The sequence below is a fragment of the Hipposideros armiger genome, unplaced genomic scaffold (genome assembly GCF_001890085.2).
Source record: "Hipposideros armiger isolate ML-2016 unplaced genomic scaffold, ASM189008v1 scaffold_446, whole genome shotgun sequence".
Classification (NCBI taxonomy): Eukaryota; Metazoa; Chordata; class Mammalia; order Chiroptera; family Hipposideridae; genus Hipposideros; species Hipposideros armiger.
In genome coordinates, this window is record NW_017731796.1 from 1,601,095 (window position 1) to 1,623,205 (window position 22,111).

Consider the following 22,111-nt stretch of genomic DNA (forward strand, 5'->3'; position numbering starts at 1 on the left):
TTTCACTCTTCTCCAAGTAGAAAACATTAATTGTCAGTTCTATTAGATTCCTTCTCCGCTCAGAGTCTAGATAGACCATTAGGAATGATATGAAATAATTTGGAGAGAGCCACCGGTGTGTAGGTGATTTTTAAGCCATTTGCCTCAAAAGGAGCATATCAAGCTAAGAACTGTGCTAAACATTTAACACGTGTATGCTCGTTTAGTCTTATGGGTTGTCTGTTAAAGTTATTGTCCTTTTAAGATGAGGAAACTGAGACTGAAAAAAAGCAACTTGCCTCAAGCTACATGGCTGGAAACAGAAGTTGGAATTTCAACCAGTCTCTTTGACTTCAAACTTTGTTCTTCACTTTATCTCTCTGTTAAGCTTATTGAGATCACGTCCTAAGTAATATTGTTTCCTTGTCTATCTGTGGAATGTAAAATATTTGGAAAAGACTGTAATTTCTTGGATTCATCTCCTTAGTGACTTGTTGGTCACTGCGTACATACTTTACAATTTTGTTTAAACTACAATTTCCCAGTAACCTTTTCACAAAGAGGAATTTTGAAACTTCTAATCAAATAAACATATCATCTACTTTGTGGTTTATTTTTGGTATTCATATTTTAATTTAACAAATACTGTTTGAATGCTTCTTTATACCAGGCCCTGTGTTGTGCTATGAGAATGATTTTCAAACTCTGGTGGTAGTGAGAGGAAGAAGTTCTAAATGTAGGGAGGCATCTTTTACCTCTTTTTTGCCCTCTTGAATTTCAAGTCTATTAAGATTCTGCATGAGATTTTGTGTGAAAATGTGAGTCACATTCCTAAAAAAAACGAAAAGTGAAAAGCACTGCTTCAAGAAGCTACAAAGATGGTTAAGAGCTAGCTCAAGAGTGCAAGCTCTGAGCAACAGGGTTGCCGGTTTGATTCCTGGCCCGAGCTGAGCTGCCGCTGTGCTGCCAACAGGTGGCAGGATGGCTCAGCTAAAAAAAAAAAAAAAAAAGCTACAAAGATTTAGAAAATGAGGCCCCCATCTTAAGATAGATCATGACAAGGAAGGGCGTACATGTAACTAGTTGCTTAAAATGTAATATCCTCTGAGCATTCTCAGCTATTAACTGGAGATCTTAACGGTTTTGGTTCCAAATTTTCAAACAGCATTATAGTAGTGTATAATCTGGGAATTTGTTTCTGTTGCATAGTCTTCTAGTAGAAGTTAACTGCATTTTCAGCTTTCACTAAAGCTTTATTTGTCCCTTAATGAAGAATTTTTGTACTAGAAGCCAATTCAAATAGTAATACATTTTTAATAAGTAATAAGTTTTTCTTGTTTCTGCATAAAACATATTGTACACTCATTCATATATATAAAGGACTAGCTCCCAGACAAAGGTTAACTTATTTAAATTTTGATTTCCATTTTTGGCAGTATGGCAGACTAAATGCAAAGAGACTATTTCTCATTTAAAACACTTAAATGTTGGATAAAATATAAAAACATTTTGAAAAGCATACCTGGACTTGACTATAAATTAAGGAAAAGAATGAGAGGCCAGAAATGACAAGATGGTGATTCTGTAGGGATCTATGGAGCTGGCATTTTGCCTGAGGATACTTAACTATTCCTAGTCAAGGTTTGGCTATTAACCAGTCATATGTGTTCGGAACAGGAAACAAATTGCGTGTCCTGAGTAGGTAAAATCAGATAAAAAATTCGCACATTAGGTCACTGATGCCAAATCTACCCTATAGATGGAGGCTTGATTGCTTTGGCTTGGTTCTGCTTATAATTGTAAGTTAAGGGCTTCTGAGAGAATTCCTAGTCAAAAGCTTTTGGTCATGCAGGTTTAGAGCTGGCATTCATTATGTGTATGACTCGAGCTAAAAATGTATTTTAGAATTTTCCTAAGTAAGCAGTAGTACCATGTGTGTAGTGGAAGCAGTTCTGTACAAGAATGCATTTTAAACAGAAGCCTCAACTTCTGCAGAAATGGTTCAGTGATCATTACTTAATCAAAAATCATTAAACATTTTGGGAAACAGATCTTAGACTTTAGAATTGGACTCTCTAAGAATAGTATTTTGAATTATCACAATGTCAGTATAAAATACACTTAATGTATTTAAAGTAAAAAGAGGAATGGTTTCAGATGATTAGATATCAAGTAATTAAATTTCTAAAAGTTAAAAATAGAAAGATTTAAAATCCAGTGGATGAGCTGCAAGGAAGATAGATGTAGAGAAAGTAGGAATCAGTGACTTACAATATCCGAGGACAATAGGAAAGAGTGGCTAAGAGATGTAATGGATAATTTTTTTTCTGTTGAGTTTTGAGAGTCTTCTCTGTATTCTAGATATGTCCTTCATGGAATCTGTGGTTTGCAAATAATTTCTCCCACTCTGTAGCTTGTGCTTTCATCCTCTCACAAGGAAAGACTTTTGCACAGTAAAAGTTCTTAATTTTCATGAAGTCCAATTTGTTTTTATTTTTATTGATTTTGTTTTTGGTGTCAAGTCTAAGATGTCTTTGCCTAGCCCTAGAGCCTGAGAATTTTATTATTTTTTTTTAGGAGGCTTATGTTTTTACAGTTATATTAGTAATGCATTTTGAGTTAATTTTTCAAAAAGATGTGAGACTTAGGTTTTGGTTGATTTCTTTGCCTGTTGATGTCCACTTGCTCTAGTACCATTTGTTGAAAAAGCTCTTTCCCCATTGAATTGGTTTTGTACCTTTGTCAAAAATCAGTTGGACGTATTTGAATGGGCCTGTTTCTGGGTTCTTTATTCTGTTCTGTTGACCTGTGTCTTAACCTTCTGCCAATACCACACAGCCTGGTTTACTGTAGCTATATACTAAATATTTATTATTATTATTAATTATTATTAAAGTATAGTTAACATACAATAATTGTATTTGTTCCAGGTATAAAAAATAGTGAATAAACATTTATATGCCTTACAATGTGATCACCACAATAAGTCCAGTAACCGTCTGTCACCATATAAAGTTATTACTATATTATTGATTATATTCCCTGTGCAGTATATGTATATTTATGTTCCCTATGTACATTACATCCTTGTGATTTATTTATTTTATAACTGGAAGGTTGTACCTCTTATTGTCCTTTACCTCTTTCACGCATTTCCCCACCTTTTCTCGTCTCTGGCAGCCATCAGTTTGTTCTATGTATCCATGAGTCTCTTTCTGTTTTATTTGTTCATTTGCTTTGTATTTTTAGATTCCACATATAAGTGAAGTTATACGGTATTTGTCTTTCTCTGACTTATTTCACTTAGCATAATACCTCTAGGCCCCTCCATGTTCTCAAGATGGCAAAATTTCATTTTTTTTTTATGGCTGAGTAATATTCCTGTTTGTGTGTGTGTGTGTGTGTGTGTGTGTGTGTGTGTGTGTGTGTGTGTGTGTGTGTGTACACCACTTCCTCATCCATTCATCTATCATGAACACCTACATTGCTTCTATATCTTGGCTATTGTAAACAGTGCTGCTGTGAACATAGGGTTGCATATATCTTTTAAACAAATTAATGTTTTAATTTTCTTTGGATAAATACCCAGAAGTGGAGTTGCTGGGTCATGGTATTTTATTTTTAGTATTCTACAGAGTCTCCATACTGCTTTCCATAGTGTCTGCACTAGTTTACAGCTCCACCCACAATGCACAAGGGTTCTCTTTTTTCCACATCCTCTCCAACACTTACTTGTTGATGCTTTGATAATAGTTATTCTGCAGATGTGAAGTGATATCTCATTGTGGTTTTGATTTTCATTTCCTTGATAATTAGTGATGTTGAACATCTTTTCATATGTCTGTTGGCCATCTGTGTGTCTTCTTTGGAGAAATATCTGTTCAGGTCCTCATCCCATTTTTTAGTTGGATTTTTCTTTTTTTAATGTCGAGTTGCCTGAGTTCTTTATATATTTTGGATATGCACCCCTTATTTGATTTATCATTTGCAAATGTCTTGTCCAGTAGGTTGTCTTTTCGTTTTGTTGGTGATTTCCTTTGCTGTACAAAAAGGTTTAAGTTAGATGTAATCTCATTTGTTTATTTTTGCTTTTGTTGCCCTTGCCCAGGAAGACTTATCCAAAAAATACTGCTAAGAATGTCAGACTTTACTTCCTATGTTTTCTTCTAGTTTTATGGTTTTTTCAGTTCTTACATTTAAATCTTTAATTCATTTTGATTTTATTTTTGTATATAGTGTAAGAAAATGGTTCAATTTCCTTTTGTTGCAAGTGTCTGTCAGTTTTCCCAACACCATTTATTAAAGAGACTGTCTTTTCCCCATTGTATATATTCTTCTATATACTAAGTCCTAAAATCAGGTAGAGTGATTCATCTTTTTTCAGTTTTGTTTTAGCTATTCCAGTTCCTTTGCTTTTCCAAAAATTTTAGAATAATCATCCCTACATCTACAAAAATGTTACTGAGATTTTGGTTAAACTCCATGTGAATTTGTGGAGAATTGACATCTTTACTATTTGAGTCTCCCAATACATGGAAGATAGATATGTTTCCTTTTTTTTTTAGGTGTTTGATTTCTTTCATCAGTTTTGTGTAGTTTAGAGCATGTAAGTCCTGTACACGTTTTCTTAGAATTACATCTAAATATATTATTTGTATTTTGAGCCATTGTAAGTAGTATTGTATTTTTAATTTCAGCATCCACAAGTTCATTAAATACAATTGATTTTTGTATGTTTGTCTTGTATCCTGTAACCTTGCTGAATTCACTTTTTCTAAGGGTGTGTGTGTGTGTGTGTGTGTGTGTGTGTGTGTGTGTGTGTATTCCAGAGATTTTTGCTTAGACAATCATGTCATACGATTATGACATAAAATAGGGAAATAGTGACAGTTTTATTTCTTTTTTGGTCTGTATGTTTTTTATTTCCTTTCCTTGACATATAGGATTGACTGGAACTTCTACCACTGTGTTAGATAAGTGTGGTGAAAGTGGACATCGTTTTCTATCATAGAAAACATTCAGTCTTTTACTATTAAGTATGTTAGCTGTAGGTTATTTGTAGATGCTCTTTATCAAGTTGAAGGAATTCACTTCTATTTCTGTTTTTCTGTGAGTGTTAACATGAATGGATGTTAAATATTTTAAATACTATTTTGCATTAAATCTGCATTAGTTTTTCTGGTTTTAGCATGTTAATATTGTGATTATGTTGAGTTTTTAATATTGAATTGGTCTCACATACCTGGAATAAATCCTACTTTGTCATGGTGTATACTTATTTTTATATACTGCTGAATTCTACTTGCTAATATTTTGTTAAGGATTCATAAGGAATATTGGTCTGTAATTTTCTTCTCTTTTCTATTTATTCACTTATTTAGATATAATTGACATGTAACATTATATTAGTTTCAGGTATACACCGTAATGATCCAGTATTTGTATACATTGCAAAATGATTACCACAATAAGTCTAGTTAACATCTGTCACTGTACATAGTTACAATTTTTTTTCTTGTGATGATTTTTTTAATAGTCTTTGGTTTTGGTGTCAAGGTAATACTGGCTTTATAATGAATTGGGGAGTTTTTCCTTATATTTTGTTTTTTGAAAGAGGTTGTGTAGAATTGGTCTTTAAAGATTGGTAGAACTCTCCAGTGAAACCATATGAAGATTTCTTTTTTAGAAGTTCTAAAAATTTTGAATTCAATTTCTTAAATAGTTATAGGGCTACTCAAATGATTTATTTCATATTGTGTATGTTGTGGTAGATTTGTTTTTTAAGGAATTGGTCCATTTCATCTAAGTTGTCAAATTTATATCCTTTTGATATCTGCAAGTCTCTAATGATATTGTTTTATTCCTATTGATAATTTTTGTCTTTTTTCTTTGTCATTCTTGCTAGAGGCTTGTAAGTTATATCGATGTTTTCCGAATCATTGATTTTTCTCTCTTGTTTTCCTGTTTTCAATTTTATTGGTTTCTGCTCTTAATTGTTTACTTTCTTCTGCTTCCTTTAGGTTTATTTTGCTCTTCTTTTTCCAGATTCTAAAGTTAGGAGCTTTGTTATTAATTGAGACTTTTTCTGTTTTCTGATGGTTCCATTTAGTGCTATAAATATCCCTCTCAGCACTGCCTTGTTTCTCACAAAATTTGGTATGTTGTGTTGGCATTTTCATTCAGTTCCATATACTTTTTGGTTTCCATTGAGACTTGCTCTCACCTGTGGATTATTTAGGAGTTTGTTGATTACTTTCTATGTGTTTGGAGATTTTGCTGTTATCTTTCTGTTATTTCTAGTTTGGTTTCATTGTGCCAAAGAACATATTCTGTACGATTTCCATTCTTTTATATCTGTTGAGGTTTGTTTTGTAGCTCAGAATACGGTCTGCTTTGATTTATGTTTTGTGGACACTTGAAAATATGTATTTTGTTGTCATTGAGTGGAGTGTTCTATTACGACCAGTTAGATCCTTTTGGTTATGGTGTTGCTGAATTCTTCTATATGTTTGCTGATGATATGTGTAGTTGTGCTATCTATTGCTGAAAGAGTGTTATTGAAATTTGTAACTATTGGATTTCAAGTCTACCCTTTCAAGTCTATAAGTTTTGCCTTATATATTTTGCAACTCTTGTTTGGTACATACACATTTAGGATTATTATGTCTTCTTGATGGATTGACCTTTATCTCATTATGTAGTGTTTCTCTTTGTTCTCATAACTTTTTTGCTCTGAAGTCTACATTAGCTGATATTAATACTTGTATAGTTGTTTCTTTCTTTTGTTAATGTTTCCACAGTATGTCATTTTCCGTTTTTTTACCGCCTGTATTTTTCAGTCTGCCTATATGTCATATTTGAAATCAGTTTCTTCTTTCTAGATAGCTTATACTATCTAGAAATAACTTAACTAGATATAGTGGTTTGTTTTTTTAATATATATATGCACTCTGTCCATCTCTGTCTTCTAATTGGAATATTTAGACTTCTTACATTATATGTAATTATTGATATATTAGGGCTTAAGCCTGCCTTGTATTTTACAATTCAAATTTTTCCATTTGGTTATTTTTTATATGTTATATTTCTTTCTTTAGACTTCTGTTTCTTTGCTGAGAATTTCTACCCTTTCATTTGTTTTATTGTGTTCACAATTGATTATTAAAGCATTTTTATAATGGCTGCCTTAAAATCTGTGTCAAATCTAAACATCTCTGTCATTTCGCTGTTTGCATTTATTGACTTCATTTAGCATTTTCTTTGAGATCTTGGTTCTTGGTATGACACGTGACTTTTTTATTAAAACCTGGAAATGTTGAGTATTATGTTAACGAAACTCTGGATTTTATTTAAACCCTCTGTTTTAGCTAGCTTCCTCTAACACCACTTCAGCAGGAGATGTGAGGGCTACTGCCTCATTAGTCCAGATGCAGGTAGAAATTGAAGGCCCCTGCTCTTCATCCATTGACATCTTTGGAGGGCGGTTCTCATGACTGTTGGCAGGCATGAGAGCTCCAGGTTCCCACTAGGTTCCACTGATACATTCTTGTTCCCCATGAAGTCTCCGCTGACACTACTAGGATGGTGGCCTTGTTCCTGCGGTGATGTTAAAAGCCCTGGCTCTTCACATGCCCTCCTTTGACACTACTCTGGGGCGGAGGAGGATTGACTGCTTCTTGCTACTTGGTGGCAGTAGAAGTTAATGTTCCCCATGTGGTTTCCACTGACACTGCAGGAGTTGAGACGGGTCTCATATACTGGTGAAGATGGACCATTGAGGTCCCCATTCAGTCTTTGCTGGCATTGGAGAGGCTTGAGCCAAAGTTTTTCTATGGTGTTTGACTGGAAAAGTGTTTTGTTTGTTTGTTTGTTTTCTAAATGTTTTGTCTTGCTAGGCTGCTCTTGCTTTTAGCTACAGGGAAAGAAGGCTTTTGTTGATATGTTTTTGTCTGCCCCCCCTTGGCATTTCTGGTTTGCTCTCTTTTTTAGCCCCAAGTCTAGGATTGATGAGTCAAAAAGAAAACCCTGGGAACTCACTACTGTATTGTTCCTCAGAGTCTTCTTATGATTGTTTTATATATAATGTCTAGGGCTTTTAGTTGAATTAGGAGAGATAGAGAAAAGTACATTTACTTCATCTTCCTGAAAGCAGAAGTTATTTCTTTATTAAAACAAAAAAGCATCAAACCTTCTGCCCCTCATCCCACTCTACTTAGTTCCTCTTTTCTCGGCCCCCTTTCAGAACCAAACGCTTTGAAAGCACTTGTCTGTATTTATTTTCTCCAGTTCCTCTCTTCTCATTCTCTCTTAAACCTATTCTGTCACTTCTCAAGGCGTCATTTATAAGTGAATAGTTAAAGCAATATACTTACCAAAACTGTGGCTGAAGCTAAATTGTACTTAGAAGGAAATCTGTAACAGCCTTAAAAGACAAAAAAGCCTGAAACCAAATACCTAATTTAAGAAGTTAGAAAAAGGATCAACCCAAAGAAAGAAGACAAAAGGATATAAAAAGATGTCCAGACATTAGTAAAATAAAAAGCAAAGCTAAAATTGAGGAAATTGAGAAATTTTGGTAAGATGGGTAAGAAAAGCAAAGAAAAGGCAAAAATACATTATAATGCATATTAGAAAATGTTATATATAATTTTAATTGATGTATTTAAATAAAATTGTGTGAAATAAATTATCAGAAAAGTATATAAATGACCAGAACTGTTTCAAAAAGAAATAGAAAGTCTGAATGGTCCTATAACCATTAAAAATGCTGATTTAGTAGTTAAAAGTCTTTTCTTCTCTCAAGGAAAAGGCCCTGGTCATTTTTCAGCTGAATTTGGACAAATGCTAATTCCAATGTTGAGTAAACTTTTTCAGAAAACAGAAAAAAGGGTAATACTCATTTTATTCCTGAGACTTATGTTAGAACTAGCAACGAGAAGGTAAAAGAATGAAATTTACAAGCCAGTCTCACTTAGGAACATAGCAAAAATATCTAGCAATGTATTAACAGGTAGCAGGACCAAATTTGGCTTATTCTGAGAATGCAAAATTTAAGCATCAGTAGAAATTTATTCAAAATATTTAACCCCTTAATAAAATTATAAGTTACTACATATCACATTGTTGATTTAGAATAGTGAAAGTCTTAGTTACATCTGAGAATGCTATGTGTCTATGCTACATGATGAGTACTGAAATTCAGTTTGGAGTGATATAACTGTGGGCCACAGTAGATAGCACAACTAATTTGATTGAAGGGCGTCAGGTGGTCTCTCAGAGATGGCAAAATTCAGGTGAGGTTTTGATGAGTAATTTAATGAAAATGTTGGAACAGTATTTCAAGTAGAAGAAAATAATATGTACTAAAGCATAGTTGTGGCATTTGGGAATGGTAAGTGAAATGTAACTAGAGCATAGTAAGAATATTGGAACCTGGCAGGGTTGTAATAAGAGATTTGGGCTAATTGTGAAAGGCTTCATCTGCCGTGCTTCTTGTTAAATACTGGAATATATCAATCAACCCAGTGAGAGTCAGGCAGTCAGTAAAATTTTTCAGCATTCCATCTTTTTAGCTTCTCATATTTAATCTTATCTTTAGAAATAGCATGTATAACTTGTTTGCATTCTTTTGCATGTGTACCTTATTCGAAGTCAGGTGCTGGCACTGATTTACCTTGACTTTCTGTTCACTAAAAATGTAGGAACCTGAATTTATGACTGAACCACTAGTGCAATGTATTAATTTCCTCAGTATTATATCTTAAATTTTAAAACCATTCATGGAAAATGTTCCACCAAGCTGGTGCCTAAGAGCTTTCCAATGAAATTTGTGACAGAGGCCTGATTAACTTCATTCGTTCTGCTATTTTTTTTACTATGTATGTGGTAAAAGCACATTTTAATACATCTCTTTTTAAGAGACATTTGTGATTTTATTGGAGTTTTTTATTGAGAGTTTTTGTTTGTTTTTAAGAAAAGTCATTGGAATGAGTTCATTGAGCTCCAGGTTTTCTTTTTCTTTTTTTTTATTGTAATGGTAGATAAGAAAACAAGTTTGTTATACTAAATTTTGTATCAGAAAACTTTAAGCCTAAATTAACTTCATAAATACCCTCACTTTTTTTCTTAATGCATTTCTTCTAACCTGCTAAAGATGCTTTTATTTAATTTTCTTGATTATATAATCTGTTTGATTTTTTAAATTTAAGGTGTGACTGCACAGAAAAGTTACAGAACAAATTTGACTTTCTGCGCTCACAGTTGAATGATATTTCTTCATTTAAGAATATCTACAGATATGCCTTTGATTTTGCAAGGGTAGGTGGAATTTCCATGTTTTGTAATTTTAACATTTTTTCTTAATCTTGAGGCCACACTTATATTTTACTTATATTTTAGGATAAAGATCAGAGAAGCCTTGATATTGATACTGCTAAATCTATGTTAGCTCTTCTGCTTGGGAGGACATGGCCACTGTTTTCAGTATTTTACCAGTACCTAGAGGTATGTATGTCTTTTTATTTTGAAAATATTATTTTCAGACTTAATCTGATTGAAAATATACTTTAATTGAAGGTAAACAAGTAGATTTTTAATACTGCACTCTTTAAAAACTCTGTGGTAAAAAATTTCTGTTAAAATGTGTACGTATCTGCTGTCATTTTTAGACACAAGTTCGTGGTCATTAAAATATTCTTTATATAACCTATTTTAGTTCAGTTCCTTGCATCCTTCCTGCCCCCCATTAAAAAAGAAACTCAAGAAATATATTTTAGCATTAGTTTCTTGGGCTTTTGGCAGGAGAAAATTGATGCTTGTGCACAAATCTCAAGCTTCTAAGTCAGTTTTTTTTCTTTTACATACACACGGTCTTAGGCTGAAATCCACATGAGAACCAAGTGTAATAATACAACTTCACTTCAGCTCAATCTAAAAAATTCAAATAAAGCTTTTAATATTTCATGTCCACAAATATGAGAGTGGCTAGCATGGTGTACTTAAATGTACTGATTACTAAAAATGTATGCTAAATTTATGAAGAAAGCAGTTTTTTAGAAGTTTTTTGTGGGGTTTTTTAAAATTTTTTTATTGGGGAATAAGAACAGCACTGGGGAATTGGGGGAAGGGGAACAGACAAGTTGCTGTCATTTTGTTCTTCAGTCTAGTTGTGGAGGACGTTGCTTCACTGGCCCAAGTTGGCACCATCATTGCACTCTTCCCGGGTGAGGCTGCCGGCTTCTGGACGGCCGCTCACTGCAGCTGCTGGCAGCTCATGCTGACTGCTGGCTACACACAGTCGCCCATAGCAACCCACTGCCACAGGGGCTGCAGCCTACACCGTCGCCGGCGACTCACGGCAGCCCAGCTCCAGGTGGAGCTGTTGTTCAGCATCTTAGCTGTAGAGGGCAGTGTCACTGGCCCTCATATGTGGGATCCGAACTGGGGCCCTCTGGCATCACAAGCCAGCTCTTAACCAATGCTCCACTCAACTGGCCCTTTAGAAGTTTTATCATAACACCTACTATCAGAAGTGGTTTTAAGAAGATACTGGGGTTTTTTTGTTGTTTTTGTTTGGTTGGTTTTAGTTGAGCCATCCTGCCACCTGTTGGCAGCTCAGTGGCAGCTCAGCTTGGGCCGGGAATCGAACCGGCAACCCTGTTGCTCAGAGCTGGTGCTCCCAAGCGAGCTCTTAACCAGTTGAGCCACTCGGCTGGCCCAGAGCTCGCACTCTTAACGAACTCTTAACCAACTTAGCCACTCAGCCAGCCCTTGTGTTTTTTTTTCCATTGCTTTCTTTGGTTTTCTATGTTTTTTGGTGCCTTTTCAATTTTAGTTTTGTTTGTATTTGTTTTGTATAGTTCTCACCATTTCTTGAATTACAGGTGCTTCCGCTTTTTGCTTTGAAAATAATTTCTCATAAAGCTGATTGTTTATTATAGCAGGTTCTCCGGAATAGTTATGATTAAAGCTTGTGATAAGAAACAATGGTATGAAAAGATCTTATATGAATGGGTTTTATGCACACTTAATTCTTTAAGCCTAATAAAATAGATGTTTATGATGAATGTTATCCTCCAATTAGAAGTTTTGGCAAAAATAAATATAACTGAAAAATGCAAAAATATTCACCTCTAAGGGGAACAGAGAACTAAATATTTTCAAACACTTGTTATGTGGAGGGTGTTTGACATATCTTTATACCACTATTTGGAATCACATTTTATTCCCATTAGCAAATGAGGAAGAAATGGGCTCTGTTGTTAACTAGCTTTCCTAAGGTCACTCAGTTAAGTGACAGAAGTGTGATTTGAACCCACTTATACCCCTCCCACTGTCTCCAAAGATACCAACTTCATTTACATTCAACTTCATTTACATTCAAAATGTAGCTAAATAATAAATCTCATGCAAAGAAATGAATTACTGGGAAGCAGCACATGGGAACTTACTGAACGTAGGAAATGTTATATATCTTGATCTCATTGGTGGTTACACAAGTATGTACATAGGTAAAAATTCATTGAGTTTACCCTTAGTATTAGTACCTGTGAGGCTCTTGTTATTCTTCAAAGATGAAAGAAAAATAAAGGAAAAATAAATTGGTGACATTAACATGTAAATGCCCCTGAGGATTTTCTTAGAAACACAAATAATTTAATTAAAAAAGGAATAAATGTTTTTGGAAAGACCAAATTACAAAATATGTTAAAACTATATCTATTGACGTCAAACCCTAATAAATAATGCTTGTTCTGTAATCCAAATTTTATATAATTTTCTACAGCAATCAAAGTATCGTGTTATGAACAAAGATCAATGGTACAATGTATTAGAATTCAGCAGAACAGTCCATGCTGATCTTAGTAACTATGATGAAGATGGTGCTTGTAAGTATAGTATAATGTTTTCCTATGAAAATAAAAATTTTAAACTATTAAATGAGAATATGCATTTGTCTAATGTTACCATAAAGGATTTAAACTTCCTAACATTAACTTTTATTATTTAATCATGTGGGAAGTGTGGGGGAGGCCAGTGTAGAAGGTAGGCAGAGAGCTTAGATTGAGCAATATAAAATCTTTGCTGGTAAATGATTTCAGTTTTTGAAAATGTTTTCAATTTCAGTAACAGAGTGTTATACAGCTTAATTTAAATTATAATTCCTATACATCTAGAAGCTAAAATCCTTTATTTCTGCCTTTCCTGACATTTTCCTATGGGAGAAAAGTGCAATCATGATTTAAAACAATAGGAAAATAAAGCATCAGCTATAATAGAAAAACATTATGATGTTATATAATTTGAAAACTTTTTCTAAAACCTGTATTCTTTCATAGGAATTAGTGGCTTATGTTGGACTTGATTTCCAGTTTGCTGGTCCACATATGCCAACAACTAGGCTGCTTTTCAGTTGACATTTATTGTGCTTGTTTGCTGGTTTTCTTACAATCTGTCAAAAGCAAGAGAAAAATAGAGACCACCACAGGGATGTACATTTCAATAAAAATAGGGCAAGCATATTTCTTTGTGTCAATGAGTTTTCCTGCATTAAAAGAGGTAACAGTGAGCTCATTTAAATTGCCTACCTGGCTTCTGTAGGTAAATGACTTTGGACCCCCTTCGTGATAAAAATATCTCTTTAGAATAGTTCTTAGGTCAGGTATTTATTAGGCATTGCTTTGTGTTCAATTTATAGTAGGTTCTGTTACTGAAACAGTGTAAGTCTCTAATATGGCTACTCCTTCAACAAGCTTACGCACATCTTGCACTTCTTGCGTATGTGAGGTACCATAGGAGTGTTACATGTAACACTTTCAGTTGTTTAATTATTAAATGGCAAATGCTGTGGGCAGTTAGGACAAGAGAGAGGTTAATATTGATTTAGTTATTGGAGAGTTCATGAAACACTTAAACCTTGAGAAGGAAGTTGCTACAAATATCCATTGTGCAAAGTCCCTAATGTCAAAAAAGAAAAGGCTAAGAAAGCATCATTAAGTAGAAGAGGGAGGCTGGAAGCAAGACACTCGAAAAGGGGAAGGGTCAGTGCCCTAACCGTCACAGAGCTTGTGGGGAGTTTAGTTTATAGTTGGAGAGATGAGTTCACTGAATTCTAACAAAAACTGTTTCTTTATTTCTAGGGCCTGTTCTTCTTGATGAATTTGTGGAATGGCAAAAGGTCCGTCAAACATCCTAGCAAGAACTATTGTGAAGAAAATGCAAACCTTTTGATTCCTACATGTATACAAGCTAATGAGATGAGGGGAAAAAAAATTCCAAAGGATGCATTTTTATTCATATGAAAGACTTCTCATAGTACTTTTTTTTCCTTTTTTTTTAAAGGAAGTTTTCTTGTTACATGTGATGGGCCTTGAGCCACACCTCTTCTGAGACTGAATATTGAAGTTTTTGTTTTGAGTTATGTTTATAACTTTTATTTCAGAACAATAAAGATTCAGATTTGTGACAAAGGCCTTAAGTGAAGATGTCCCTTGAGTGTCAGAGTGGTATTTATTTTTGTAAATTTTAATTTTTGAATTTCCGAGGTTCTGTTCATCATGAATTTGTGGAATTTTAAAGATTTTAAACAATCTTAATATTTGGCGATGTGGTCTGATGATGGTATGGCTTATTGTATTCATCTCTGCTTAATTAGGAAGGACACTTCTTGGCCTTGACTTCTGGCATAATGATTTTCTGATGCAACTGATATATTTTTGAGTACTGGAAGTGCTCTAACTTTCAGCTCTGGTTTTCTGTGAAAGCTGCCAAGGTCTTATGCACATAGTTTATCTGAAAAGTTTAGAATTGGAAAGATGATGTCCAGTTACTTTGTTTTCTAACGATTAACTAGCATTGTCGATAAGCATAAATCAGCATTGCATGTATATTCTTAATGTGAATTTTAAGTTTTCTGTATTCCATCAGTTAAAAAATTCCATTTATATTTGAAAGAGCAAGGTTCATATATTAATCGTCTCAGAATCAGACAAGTCACAGCCTTATGAGAGAATTAAGACCAGTTTTGAAGTTGTATCATCATCATTGTTATCAGTGGTATATGTAGATCCCTTTAACTCATTTTGTGATATAGGGAGTTTGTCAAGGCTCTGCCCCCTTCTTTTTATCTTAAAAGAACCTTAGCTCTGATGTAGATTTAGTTACGATATATAGGAAAAGAAAGTAATACAATAAGGAATCATGAAAGAATTCTGGACATAATTGCACACAAATCAAGGGTGCCATTTACAATAGCACAATCACAGTATTGCTAATTATCACAATTTTCTGACTGTTGGCAATAAAGTATCTTGAGAAAAGGACAGGCTTTTCTAATTCACATAAAAGGCGTTTTTTGGACTAGCAGCAGGGCTGTTTGTACATTCCTTTTCAAACCATCCAATATCCCAGAGATATGAAAACTTTGTTCACATTAACAGTCAAGTCACAACCTCAGTAACATTCCTAGTTTCGTTGTATGAGTTGGAGAGAAGTAAATAGAATATTTTTTCATAATGAGGACTTTTCTATTGGGATTTGAGGTAAATGTTGATTTTTGATGGTGAATTTATTTAATGATTGATTTTCAGTATTGATTACTTAAGTGAGAATAGCATTTTAAAGATTTTTATGGTTTAACATCATAGATGATATTTTAATACCAAGTTTATTATAAGTAAAACATTTAGATTTTTAGACATTTGAATCTCTATAATTTGACTCTCCTCTCCAAGGTGGTATTTTTAAACTTGAAGCATATTGCCCATTTTTGATTAATTCCAAAACATGTAATTTAGGTGAAATCTTACAGGTTGCCATTTTGTAGCCTGAATAAATAATGGTAATGGTTTTGTGATCTTCACTAATTGAGTAAAACAAGAAACACTCAAAACTTATAGATGACCTTTAAAAAAATAAAATACGTGAAACTATTTACTTGGCTTACTTATCCAAAGATACCTTTAAGACTTTTTGAATCTGAAAACTGAAATGAAACTCTCTTCCCTTGAGAGCCCAACCCCACTCAGGCCATGCTTGCTTTACTCTCCTGCTCCTCCTAATTCTCTTACCTCCTGGAAGTCATAAGATTCACATACTTTGGAGGCAAATTTACTCATTTGTCAGTCAGAATGTGGCCTTGTCCCTTCTTCTCTTGCCTAATTTATATTTGAACAGCATTTAATTTATTGGGAAACTTAGGATCAAGAGGTTAAATGATATAAGCAAAGAGGACAGTATTATGGAACCTGCAGTATAAAGAAGTCTCCTAACTGTTGTGGATCTTCTTTTAATTAGTTAGCTTTAAGTGCCTTCCCAGGAATCCTGTTGTAAAATTTTCAGAATTATTTCCTTTGTATAGGATGAAATACTCAATGGTGCTTTAATAATTGGAAACGACTTGCTTCTTATAGAATAGCATACAAATGTAATACTACTGGAAGAAAATGGAGCCAGGTGTCATTTCAACTGTGAGAGGATGGAGAGGCTGGACGTCCCCCCACCCCTCGGAGCCAGTAATCTTTAACAAGGTCTGGTATGCTTAGGTAATTGCCAGGAATTCAGGTTAACATAGTCTTATCTGAATTGGAGATAAAAACTGGTGTCTATGCTGATCTTTCTGTGTTACAGTATTTATCTTTTATTGTCTAATGATCTTTTTCAAATGCTGCTGGTAAAATTCTTGACATAAAACATTTTGACAGTAATAGTATTTTTATGTATAACGTATAGGTTTTGTTGATTTGGGTTTTACTCTGTTTAAAATACTCTGGATTAGTGTTTCTTAAACTGGAGTTTGAGGGCCTTCTATGGGGATGTTAGATTAACCCGAGAGTATTTCTTTGAAATACAAATGCCTTTTCATCTAGTGAACCAAAAATTTATCTTAAACCATATTTGTCACTACTTTTTGCAGGGAGGGGAGGAGGAGAGTAGAATTTTAAGATAATTAGAGTTCTTAAGGCATACAAGTTTTGTAGCATAGCTTAGATTCAGAACATGAAGCATATTAGCAATGAAACATCCAATTTGAACTAAGTATTTCTTCAACAGAACATGTTCTTTCTGCCTAATTGTTAATGTGAAATTATGAAAGGACTTACTGAAATTTATTGTGTGCTCAGCTTGAGAAGCAAACAGTAAGAATGTTGACTTAATTTGTTTTACCTATCTCTTATAGAAGTGTACTTAAAACTGTTGTGATAACAATTCGAAGTCTGATAAAATTTTGTTGGGGCTTTTAAGGCTCCAATAGGCTAAAGTTTTGTAGTACATCTTTCATATGCTTACCAAGTGTCTAAAGCATCATATAAACTGGGGACATTTTAATACATAATTTAAATGTATTTCTTTGTTAGACTAAGAAAAGGCAAAATTATCTCTTAATCTTATTCCTAAAAAAGAATCCTTATTCTTAAAGAGACTTCTACCTTCTTGAGGAAGTATTACTTCTTGAGTGATACTAGAAATCATTACAAGGAAACATTTTCAGGAAGCGTTCGTTTTTCTCTTCAGGAGAGGAGAAATAACAGCAAAATCTCATTGATTTCCTCACTAGGAAAGGGTAGTCTGAATTATTAAATATTCTGGATCATAGAATTTTTTAATGAATGTAGTTTTATTACTGTACTTCCATAACTGGTAACAACCAGACAAAAATTTTGCTTAAGACTTGGTCTCTTTTGTTAACAAGACCTAGTTTCCTATGAGTAGTACTGTGAAAGCCCTAAAAGCAGTCTAATTTATGGTAAATTTATATAGATTAGAGATTGTGGAAAAATGAATTTCTACTCCAAGCCTTAGGTGAATTATCACTAATTCACTCTTTAATTGTATAGATTGTTCTAGTGAACTTTTTCTTCACTGAAACAAACTTTAGATCTTTTAAAGCACAATTTATTTACGTTTTCCCAAACACCAATCTTAATAAAAAGATCATAAATTTGCTATATCCACCTTACAATCTTTTGTAGCCTATACAGATAGTGCTTCCCTTTGCTCCTTTCCTAGACCAGCTGTTATTAGTTTGACCATTTATTTTTTTAATTTTGTGCGCTTGTCTGTAATTTATTAGAACCTTTTATAATATGGCTCATTTTTGCATGGATTCTGACTTACCATGTGTTAAATGTTCTTTAAAATATTAATATATCCAATAATAAGGTTAGACTTTAATGTGAGTATGGGATCTTGTCTTACCATGCCAATATTATTGGAGCTTTGTTGTATTTATTTTATGGATCTATGGTCCATAAGTGGGCGAGTTATAGTAAAATAGTTTTATTAAAAATTTCTTAGTTTTTCCCTAAATTGTATCATTTAAAAGAAGTTTTATCTTTCTGCATTTTGGCTTTCTCAGCTTTAAAGTATTAATGAAAGTTGTTATACATACTTTATGGATTGTTTTAAGTATTACGATAAAATTGTGGATATTATGAAATATTAAAATAATGGTACTTATAATTATTTTTAAAAGCTAACAAAAATAAGCCAAATGGATATGTACAAAGCCAGATTGATTTACCCCAAACTCGTGTGTGTGTGTGTGTGTGTGTGTGTGTGTGTGTGTGTGTGTAAATTGAGTGTTACTATTATCCCTAACTTATTTTTCTATGTGGAAAATAGATTGTGGATAAAAGCCTTTTACATTTTTGAAGGTGAAAAGAAAATTTGCTTTCATATGATTGCTACCAAATGCATTTGAACCATGAGAGATGAAAGACTATTTAATACTTATTTGAACAACTTTTGATTTGAGACAGTATTATTAATTTATTAAATTTAGCAAAATTAATTTTTGTGAATATTGAATTAAGTGGAATTAGTTTACCTCGAGTACTTTACCTATATTATCCTATCATGCAAATGAAATGGCTTATAGCAAATTCATACAGTTATTTTTATCTACAAATGTAGAAACCTTACCTGTTTTGGATATATATCATTTCCTGAAATTACTTTGAATATTGAAAGAGAGAGTTTATAGAAGTATTTCAGAGAAACCTTAGTTGGTTTCCTCTTTGCAACATCCTTGTTATGTCACTTTTAGACATGTCACTTGACCTTTGTCATCTTCGGTTTCATCTTCTGTAAAATAGTGATAATAATACGTACCAGTATTGTTACAAAATTCAAACAGGGATGTATACACAACACAGTAAATGTTAAATGAATACACCTTGATATTTGAATAAAAAACAATTAGTTAAAATAGTTCTCTTTTTTTTTTTTTCAACAAATTTTTCACCTTGTATAAACTGCAATGTTTTGGATTTCCTATTCTACCGTTTATTTTTATAATCAGACTTACTCATATTCCTCTTGGACTAAATAGTTTAATAAATCCCAAGCATCTATATGTCAGGAAGTGTTCTAGGCCTCAGTATATAGCAGGGCACAGAATAGACAATTTTTTCTGACCCTTACAGGACTTTCATTTTAATTGGTAAGTAAAATATATAGTTTATGATAGGGTAACAAGGTTATGAAGGGCAAGTATGTCAAAGAAGAGATCTTGGGAGTGTATGAGTATGGTGTTGCTATTTTAAGTAGAGTATACACTGATAAAGTAACGCTGAGCAGAGACCTGAAGAAGTGAACAATTGAGCCATGTGCATATCTGGGAGAAGAGCACTCAAGGAGAAAAAGACAGACTTTCATTGAGTGAGGTGGAAAGCTCTGATCAAAGTAAGGATAGAAGTGGGTAGTATTAGGAGGGTAATACAGTAATCCAGATGAGAAATGGTATAGTTTGAATGAGGCTGAGGACAATGGAAATAAGTGGTCAGATTCTGAATATATTTTGATACAGCCAATAGTATAAGCTGATGGATTGCATGTGGGGTATGAGAAAGAAGAATCAAGAATGATTGGTGTATTTCCCTATTTTTGAGTCAGGACATGAGTGAGATCATTTGGAGAGTAAGTGTAGCCAGAGACTAGAACTGAATTGAAGATATACAATAGTGAAATTTAGGATTGACTTTGATTTGTCAAGTACAAATGCAATGCTAACATTTTCTGCTACACACAAAAATCATTTCTATAATGTTATGGGAGCACGGATTGCTTTAAAAAGCAAGATTGACAATATAAGCATATGGCAGATTTAAAGGAGGAATGCCATTTTGTTTTAAGATAATACAGTTTAACACTTTAAGACTATATTTGGGAGGGCACACACAACCCACCCAAGGGACACACCTGCACCACTGACACCTTCATAAGGCCACTCTACTAAGAATAGAAGACATAGCAGCTCTACCTAATATATAGAAACAAACACCAAGAGGCAGCCAAGATGGGAAGACCAAGAAACGTGTCCCAAATGAAAGAATAGAACAAAGCTCCAGAAAAAGAAATTTAAAAAATGGAGACAAGCAATCTACCTGATGTAGAGTTCAAAAAGCACTGGTTATAAGGATGCTCAATCATCTCATTGAGAACTTCAACAAAAAGATAGGAAACATAAAAATGGAGATAGAAAAAAATTAAAAAGAACCAGTCAGAAATAAATAATACAATAACTAAAGAGTACATTAGAGGGAATCAACAGCAGATTAAATGAAGCAGAGAATTGAATCAGCAGTTTGGAAGACACTCAATCAGAACAGAAAAAAAAAATTGGGGGGTAGTTCCAGGGGCCTCTGAGGCAACATCAAGTTCACCAACATTCTCATAAGGATACTAGAAGGACAGGAGAGAGCAAGGAATTGAAAACCTATTTGAAGAAATAATGAATGAAAGTTTCCCTAAGCTGGCAAAAGAAATAGACATACAAGCCTAGGAAGTGCAGAGTCCCAAACAGGATGAACCTAAAGAGGGCCACGCCAAGGCACATCATAGTTAAAATGGCAGAAGTTAAAGACAGTGTTTTTTTTAAGATTTTATTGGGGAATTGGGGGAGGGGAACAGCACTGGGGAATCGGGGGAAGGGGAACAGACAAGTTGCTGTTGTTTGCTTCAGTCTAGTTGTGCAGGACGTTGCTTCACTGGCCCATATTGGTATTATCATTGCGCTCTTCCTGGGTGAGGCAGATGGGTTGCCAGCCTCTGGATGGCTGCTCATGGTGGCTCTTGGCAGCTCACACCAGCTGCCAGCCGCTCACGCTGGCTGCCAGCCACACACGGTAACATGGCAGCCCACTGCAGCTGGGGCTGTAGCCTACGCCGTCGCTGGCGACTCACAACAGCCTACCTCCAGGTCGAGCTGTTCATCATCTTAGCTGTAGAGGGCAGTGTCACTGACCCCCATGTGGGATCCGAACTGGGGCCCTGCTGCTCAGAGCTGGCATCCCAAGCCAGCTCTGAACCAACGCACCACTCGGCCGGCCCCTAAAGACAATCTTAAAAGCAGCAAGAGAAAAGCAGTTAGTTATGTACAAGGGACCTCCCATTAGACTGTCAGCTGATTTTTCAACAGAAATTTTGCAGGGATTGGCAGAAAATATTCAACATGATGGAAGCAAGAACCTACAACCAAGATTACTCTATTCATCAAGGTTATCATTTAGACTTGAAGCACAGATAAAGAGCTTCCCAGACAAGAAAAAGCTACAGGAGTTCATAACTAGCAAACCAGTAAACCAGTATTACAAGGAATCTTAGAAGGATTTCTTTAAAAAGAAGAAAAAAATATGAACACTAAAATGGCAATAACTACATATCTACCAACAATTACTTTTAATGTAAATGGATTAAATGCTTCAATCAAAAAACAGGATGGCTGAATGGGTAAGAAATCAAGACTCTTACATATGCTGCCTACAAGAGATTCACTTCAGATTGAAAGATACACACAGACTGAAAGTAAAGGGATGGGAAAAAGGTATTTCATGAAAATGGAAACCAAAAAGCTAGGGTATCAATACTTAGAGTACACAAAATAGACTTTAAAACAAAGTCTATAACAAGAGACAAAGAAGGACCCAGTAATCCCACTTCTGGGTATTTATCTGAAGAAACGCAAAACACTACTTCAAAGGGACATGAGCTTCTGTATGTTCATTGCAGGATTATTTACAATGGCCAAGATATGGAGGCAGCCTGGCGTCCATCAATGGATGAATGGATAAAGAGGAGGTGTTACATATGTACAATGGAATATAAGCCATTAAAAAACAAAATTTTTAATATA

At 34.2% G+C, this 22,111-nt stretch overlaps 1 protein-coding gene across 2 annotated transcripts in view; it reads left to right on the forward strand.

The window, feature by feature from the left end:
- Nucleotides 1-19,186, forward strand: part of DCUN1D5 (defective in cullin neddylation 1 domain containing 5) — a 32,186-nt gene extending 13,000 nt beyond the window's left edge. For both annotated transcript variants that reach the window (XM_019665534.1, XM_019665535.1), the window contains 4 exons: nt 10,188-10,296; nt 10,378-10,482; nt 12,764-12,866; nt 14,118-19,186. In XM_019665534.1, the coding sequence (XP_019521079.1) occupies nt 10,188-10,296; nt 10,378-10,482; nt 12,764-12,866; nt 14,118-14,173 (373 nt within the window). In that variant the 3' untranslated portion in view covers nt 14,174-19,186. The remainder of the gene's footprint in view (nt 1-10,187; nt 10,297-10,377; nt 10,483-12,763; nt 12,867-14,117) is intronic.
- Nucleotides 19,187-22,111: the final 2,925 nt, after the last annotated feature.